The 7,874-nt window shown below is 34.9% G+C and overlaps 1 protein-coding gene across 1 annotated transcript; it reads left to right on the forward strand.

Moving 5' to 3' along the window:
• Window positions 1-1,038: 1,038 nt before the first annotated feature.
• Window positions 1,039-6,087, forward strand: LOC123528434 (malonyl-[acyl-carrier protein] O-methyltransferase-like). Its single transcript, XM_045308134.2, has 3 exons — window positions 1,039-1,163; window positions 1,554-1,784; window positions 5,342-6,087. The coding sequence occupies exons 1-3, from the start codon at window positions 1,047-1,049 to the stop codon at window positions 5,711-5,713; spliced, it is 720 nt and encodes a 239-aa protein (XP_045164069.2). The 5' UTR covers window positions 1,039-1,046; the 3' UTR covers window positions 5,714-6,087.
• The last annotated feature ends 1,787 nt before the right edge of the window (window positions 6,088-7,874 follow it).

The following is a 7,874-nucleotide window of genomic DNA, read 5'->3' on the forward strand; positions in this document are numbered from 1 at the left end:
GAGCGCAATAAAGATTTTATTTTTATTGAATTTACTCTTGCATTACTACCGTGCAATGGCACCATTCCCCGCTATCCTCCCCACACCTACTCTCCAAAAAAAAGAAAAGATAACGCATCTAATACCGAAGTGTTATGTACAGCCTGTTTTAATGAAGGGTGCGTAATTGAGCACAAGATGCTGTCGTCACAAGTGCCCGGATTTAAAACCCTGCAAATACACAAATCTATTTCTCTAGTTCCGATTGAGTAATAATTCATGGTCGGTGCTAACTAGTATATTGTACGACCAAATTCATGTACCCTATTGGGGACGTATGTCGGACTAAAAACTTTTCATACTTACTTTATCTAATATTTCATTGTGTTATAAAACCAATCCTGGTGGGCGTATTTGAATTTTATAAACTTTTACATAATAACATTTTCCATTTCTCAGCACATTGGTGTGTTTGGGGCCGTTTTTCAACTATTTAAATAAGCTATTTATTCAGAAGCTGATATTTTAGTTATATCAAAAACTATATCAGGGCCTCATTTAATGCAGAGAATTAAAATAGTAACTGTAAATGTTAACAGTTTGCATTATTTTTGTCTCATAGCTGTCTCAAGAAAATAGGTCGTTTCTTTGTATTTGAAACCAAAGATTTAGGTTAAATGTGTGTTCATTCATCACATAATTGTCTTTCATGACACATTATTTGCAAACCTGCAAAAAAGTCTTACATGTATATGTCTCAGGTAAAAAGCATGCGAAGTGTGCACTATTTAGGCGTAACTAAAATAAGATGCACGTATGTTATACGTCATTAAAGCTATCAAGTTAAAAAATTTAGACGTTGTTGTTATCTTTTGATAAGACATTTAACTCTTACATCATCATTACTTTGGAGCGGAAACTTTGTTGATAAACAAACGGACGTGCAGGCTGATCTTGGTCTGCACTGGACGCAACTGCAAAAATCACATGCCGCTAGCAGGCTAAAGGTTAAATGTCTGGATATACAATAATTAGTATATTTATATGTTACAGTTTCAATTCTCGCAATGAGTAAATACGAAGACTATAATGCGACTTGCAACAGTTATGATGGCAATCGTCAGCCGCTTGGTGCTGATGTGGTTGCAGCAATGATTCAAGTGCACTGCAAAAGACCGCTCAAGGTAATTCAACATTACATACACATACAGAGTGAAATAAGGCAAATTTCTGTCAAGCAAAAACGTCGGTTCTTTTATTTTTTGGAAGGGTGGTCATTAAGTGTTGCCCTTATCCGTCCGTCTGTCCGAATTTGCGTTGTATAAGCCCAGAGTAATTGGGATATCATACGGCCAAACAACAGTTATGACTTTTTTCAAACACGTGCATAAAAAGGGCCTCAAAGTTTGTGTTGCATGTATCTCAAAAAGTATTTGGTCTAGGATTATGAACCGTTACAGGATATTCAAAATGTGTAAACCTGTCTTAAAAAGCATTTCCCTAATCTCTAGCTGAACTCAGTTTGTCGCATCATAAATATATTTTTCAAGGATATTGATTTTTCTTACATGCAGAATATTCACCTTCTGGATGCAGGATGCGGGACGGGAAATTATGCCAAAGCTCTGATTGGTTATGGTGTTGGCAAGGTTACGTTGTTGGATGCGTCTAGTGGAATGCTTGAAAAGGCAAGGGTAAAACTAGCTGAAGCTATAGCTGACAATACTGTGGTAGACACCGTCGAGTATAAGTTGCCAAAAATACCATTTGATAATGACACATTCGATGTCGTTTTATTTAGTGTCGTAAGTTATTACATTAATACATAGCAACAGTGTGTTTTAATTAATTTAAACGCGACGAATAGGTTATAAGTCAAGCGGAATAATTTCACGACGGCGTAGCCCGAATTTATTGTTCTGTGTTCGGTTTGTCTAGTACCATATTAACGCTATTGTTAATATATGTTAAATAGTAACGCTTACTCGCTTCACCATTAGTGTGTATCATTGAAAATTAACATTAATAGTCGTGTTAAAACTGCGTCGGATCCGTCTAATATGACAAATCAAGTTCAGTTTTCAAAATAATAAACGGTAACAGTATGGTCACGCCGACCTACTTTTAACGACCAAGAAATAGCGTTTCCATATTTTATATAACGATTTACATAACAAACATAAAGAAATAGAAGTAATATAGAGTAGAAATATATATTTTGATATATTTTAATGAGTTGATACGCCGGAAGGAATAATTTACTCTTATTATGCCCTTATGAAAATATTCTCCTTGACGTATTCGTCGTGTTTAGTTTTGTAAAAGAAACCTTAATGCTTAACATTACATTTAATTTTATTATGAGGTTATTTAACAGTACCATACTATAATGTTGTTAATCAAGCAATTTCATTTTGGCCTTGTTATTTGTCCAAGGGTGGTCGTATTGGCCCAATGCCTGCTACGACTGCCCGAGGATAGATATCTACGCCAATATGAAATCGCTTGATTAATGATAATATTATTATTCAACTTCAACTGTTGGCGGTTACACCATAAGAACTCTGTGAGTTACCTTATGGCAGCTATGCATTTTTAGATGAAAAATCTTGACAAGTTGTTTAGACTTATTTTAGAAAGCCTCATCATTTTAGCCAGTAAATCAGAATGCATGTAGGTACTTGAGAATAATTTTGAGAGATGTTTTGATGCGACATAATCAGCAGTAACTGGAACTTACCTTATTTTTGCAGTTCTTATTTATTTTCTTTAGTGAGTATCATATCATTTGAACTGTGATATAAACAGCTTTAAAAGTCATTTCTTTTTAGGCTGCAGGCAACGAGACACAGAATTGTACACATATGTGCTGATCAAGATAATACAACCAATCAAGCATATATTATACACCCTCATGCCTCGTTTAATTCTTATCCTAAATTGTTTGCAGTTCAACTGACACTCATGTTCGCCAGTTTATTCGTCCACTTTTCAGCATGTGAATCGCTGTTAATTTATCAGTGCACAATTTTCCACTCTATCAAAGTGCCTGTTAAAGATAAGTCTAATCCTTTTAATTAATCTGAGTTTCGCATATTTCCTTATATTGTCAGAATTTCTGACAGGAAACACTTGTTTGTACTTAATACCGCTCATACATGAACATGTTAGGTGATATTTTTGTCAAAAATGTTGTAGTGTATAACTTTGATGTAAAACAAGATGGCGTCATTTAAAAATCTAACGGAAGTGAAACAATCCTCCCTTTTGAAACAATCAGAATGCTTGAATTCCGTATTGGCCCTGCCTTTCTCATATTTGCTCAGTTATGCTTTGTGTTAACTCTACTAGTTTCATATGATGTGCGCAATTGGTCTAATACAATGTGTAATATTGTAAAGTTGAATAATAATGAACTATTTTGATTTTTAATACGAGTACACGACAGCAACAAGCTATATTTAGACGAGCCTATTGCCGAGGCTAAATATGGATTAATACTGTTGTGTAAAAGTCCATCAGTATTGTACTCATTACTGTTAAGTTTCCTCTTCATTTCACACCGTAATAAAAAAAGAACGAAATAACGAAAAAACAAATACTAAGTATTCACACATTGTAACTGACGATTGGAAACATTTCCAAATTCCTAACAACCAACACTATATGTTCATAAGTTTTTCTCGTATAACGTATTTTAATGTTAGAAGTGTGTATTATCATGAAGAATTTTCACATACATGAACACCTAAAAAGGTAAATTTTAGAAATCCAAATTGATCTAAGCCTATTTCAGAAAAGAGTTTTCAACATTTAGCATTTAACAGCGCCAGAACATTCGAAAACAACTGTTCGTCAAATTTTGAACTGAAACCATAATCATCGGATAGGAAATATTCTTACTAAGAAATTGAGTTTAAAAATTTACTGTTGTCGTTGCAGGCAAAACGCTATATACAATGGAAGTAATTCCAAACGACCACATTAAGGAATCGGGTGGGCCTCCTTTGCCGAATGGTTAAGGTCGCTGACTCTGAATTACTTGCCTTGAGTCTCACTCACTCATTCAAGCGTTGAATTCCTCATATTAAGAAGCCATTCAGCTGGCTTACGGAATGTGGATGGTTCTACCAATGCACCTGGGGTCTGGTACCTGAGCAATGAGGTGGGGGCGTCTTCAGTCTAATCCTTCACATGTATGTGCATTTAGGTACTATCTATTTGATGGGTTTGATGTCCGTCGTTTAAACAGTATTTCAGTTATTTACAAACAGGCAGTTGATAAGCATTGCTTTTGTTTCTGGGAAGAACCAGTTCTAGACTCTCATATTCCATAAGAAATTACCGACTTAAATTAAATTAAAGAGGCATGGTCGGTTCCGTGAATCGAACAAATGACCTTCAATCAACGATAGGTTACAGCGAATACCACGAGTCAGTCGAGTTTTATATTGTGAAAGCTAAGCACGAGATACATTATTAAAAATAAAGTCTACAGCAAAAGGCACTGAAATTTAGGCTGGATAATGCCTTAAATATATTAGAGGATTCCGTTTTTAACACATCCATGCGACCTAAATTTAGCGTGCATGCTCAACGATACACTTTGTGGCAAAATTCATTTAAGAATCAAATGACAATTAGTTTATCTTTTAATAGTCGGTTTAACACCTGTTTCAACAGTATTTAAATCAACCTTTAATCTTGAAAAATTCTGGGTCAACGTTAGTTCATTTAGTGTATTTTACCGACTTGTTTTGTAAATTCATCTTACAAAAGTCTACTGAAAGGGCAGAGTTACCTGTATAGACGAGGTCCAAAAATAGCTTCAGCATCGTCACTTTTGTGACGTAAAGGTAAAAATTCTATCGATAAAAAATATTGATCTGCAAACATAAGTAAAAAGGTATCATCACCTCAATTATAGGACAAATCAATCTTATTTCAGCTCGGTTCGGATTCTGAAAATAGCCAACCTACTTGAAATTGTGTTCATGAAATCCTTACAGCCTGCCGCTTGGAAATATTCTGCTTCCCGGCTTCAATTCATTTAGATTTGAAGATTGAATACTGCTTAAGCCGGTGCTAGGGGGCGTGGGCAGTGTTGCATTTTCCATTACTGCTCATGAACAGACTCAATCAAACCGAGTCTGCAATTTTCACTGTTTGCCTTGTTCACGGTGCTTCCGAGGGATCTACTTTTCAGATTTTATTCTTGTAGTAGACACGACTACATTAGTGGAGGAAAAATAACCGAAAACAATATCCCATTTGTAACCGTGTCATGTGCTCTTGATCTTCTTTATTAAAGGATAACAGTTTTTATGTGCAAGTCATTTTCTCACTGCATATCTTTTTTCAGGTCTTGCATCATTTGAACCCTGGTACTGGGAAAGATGATGACCAGCATTTCGGAGAACTTGAGCTTGCAATAGTCGAAGCACGACGAGTTGTGCGTCAAGACGGAATCATAATTATTATTGCATCAACTGCGGACGACATACTTAACACCTGGTATTACCACATTAACAAAGGAATAACGGAAAGATTTGTCAAGAAGTTTGCCTCTGTTAACTGTTATCTTGATATTTTCAAACGTGTTGGTGTTAAATGTGTTCAAAAGATGAGGCTTCTGGGTTCTGTTCTGGTAGATTATTTAAACCCAGAAGGCCCATTCGACAAAACTTGGCGGATAGCGATTCTTATTGGGCAGTCGCAAATGAAAATGAAATAAGTGATGTGAAGCAGAAGTTGCGCGAGTTAAAAGACAAAGGTGAGCTTGAAGAATGGATTCATAAGCACGATCGCGTAAATACAGATGGTATTGTTACCATGTTTATATGTATGCTAAATGAATTATAAGTTAACTACTAACATGGCAAACCCGGACAATATTACGTCAATGTACCTAACATGTTTTTTGCTTATCCTATACGAGTAATATGTGACATCATTGATAACTCTATCTTTAAGCAAACTTTGTAACTTTTTAAAGGCGGACATGATCCACAGTTGGACGATTTTCGATTAATATATATATTACCACTCCTGAAGATCTGCACAAGCAGTGAAACCGGTTGAGTTCTTCTATATTTGTTATTGGACAGAATCGGAATAAACCGCATATGTAATCTAGGTGGATCTCCTTCACTTTCTTCTTTTTTTTCCCTGTATTTATATCCGTATTGTTGAATTACAATATTTTGTTTTATATATAGATCTTTGAACATCAATACAGTTCAGTGTGTCTACGGTCTACGGTCTAGTACTTTGATATCAGTACTTTGCACAGTTGTCTTTCTTGATAGTATGACGCACATCCGGGCTTTACATTTTCGTCATCAACAAAGCCAAAGGGCTCGTAAAATTTGAAAAAAAAAATATTGAAGGATTTCATCATGTTTTGTACGCAACTAAATCGCGCAGCAAGCGATATCCACATTAAGCAATTTTCACTATTCCCTAACTCCCAGTCACATAAAATTTCGTAACATTGTAATGCATCGCCTTCAGGTTCAGATATGACCAGCTCAAAATAGTGTTATATTTAGTACCGTTCATAAACCCCCATCCCCGCCCCAATCTGTTTTTTGTTTGTTTAATTTGTCCTTGCCCGCACGAATTTTTGTTGTACATATCTCTAAAGGTATTTGACACATAGTCATTAAACATTATAGGGTTGTTATATTCAACATGTAAAGTTGTGCATCTGGAGTTCTTTAGCAAGACCAGAGTGATGGCATCTGACAGTCAAAATGTACATAAGGGCCCTTAAAGTTTTTGTCGCAATTATATCAAAAAGCGTACGACGTTGAGTCATGAAATCAGCATGTGAAGTTGTGCACCATTTGGGCTTTCATTCAGTAAAACCAGATTTATAGACCTTGACTTACTTAAAAGTTTGCATAAAATGCTTGAAAGGTTGTGCCTTACGTATCTCAAAAAGTATTAACCTTAGAAGCATGAAAGTTCATAGGAATATTTTTAGCATGTAAGTTGTGCACATGAGGTTTTATTTTGGACTTACCCTCCTTATTACTATCCGTCCCTCCTCTCTCACATCCCCGTCACCCGAAAAATATAAAATTAAAACAAAAATGTTCGCTTTTTCAGTTACATACCTAGTTTAAGTTTTAATTATCTTTATTTTTCTGGTATCTTTATAATAAATAAGCAATCATTGAATTGTAAGGAAATTATTATGAAACTGTTCATAACATTGTGCTGTGCAAGAAAAAAAATTCTTCATATTTTTATGTGGGTGGGGTAATACACTAATACACATGTATACTGCGTTGTATACTGTGTTAATCTGTACCTGTATTAAGTGGGTACTATTTAAATTCTAATGTACAGTACTGTTATTAGAATTAAACTTGTTAATTTCAGTTAAAAACGTATATGTAGTAACTGTACATATTTCAAAATAAGAAATTTGGATCTATTTGGTATAGCTTTAGAAACTTGTTGTTATATCATATGGTGCCACTTCCATATGTTTGAATAGAAGTTAGAGAAAACACAACTTCTGCTAATATTAAGCAGTAAAACGTACATTTTTAGCTTTGATACAAAACCTTTACCTGTACATTGATAATCGTAATGTTATATAATATTATCTGTTCAAACTCTCATAAACGTTTAAGTGCGCATTTCCACAGATAAGACTTGCTAAAAACATTTCAGTCATGTAACACAGTGCTGTCCGTCCGTCGGTTAAAGTATATGTTTGAACGATGATAAGACTTTGCATTTCAAATGTAACTGAAAATCAATTTTGGGCTGCCATGCATCGTCCTTCATCCCATAAATACATGACATGAATACATAGCGTATAAATACATGGTGTATAAATGTATATATAGTTATCTAGGTACAGTTTTAGTCTCAAATTT

This window comes from Mercenaria mercenaria, chromosome 13 (assembly GCF_021730395.1).
Source record: "Mercenaria mercenaria strain notata chromosome 13, MADL_Memer_1, whole genome shotgun sequence".
Classification (NCBI taxonomy): Eukaryota; Metazoa; Mollusca; class Bivalvia; order Venerida; family Veneridae; genus Mercenaria; species Mercenaria mercenaria.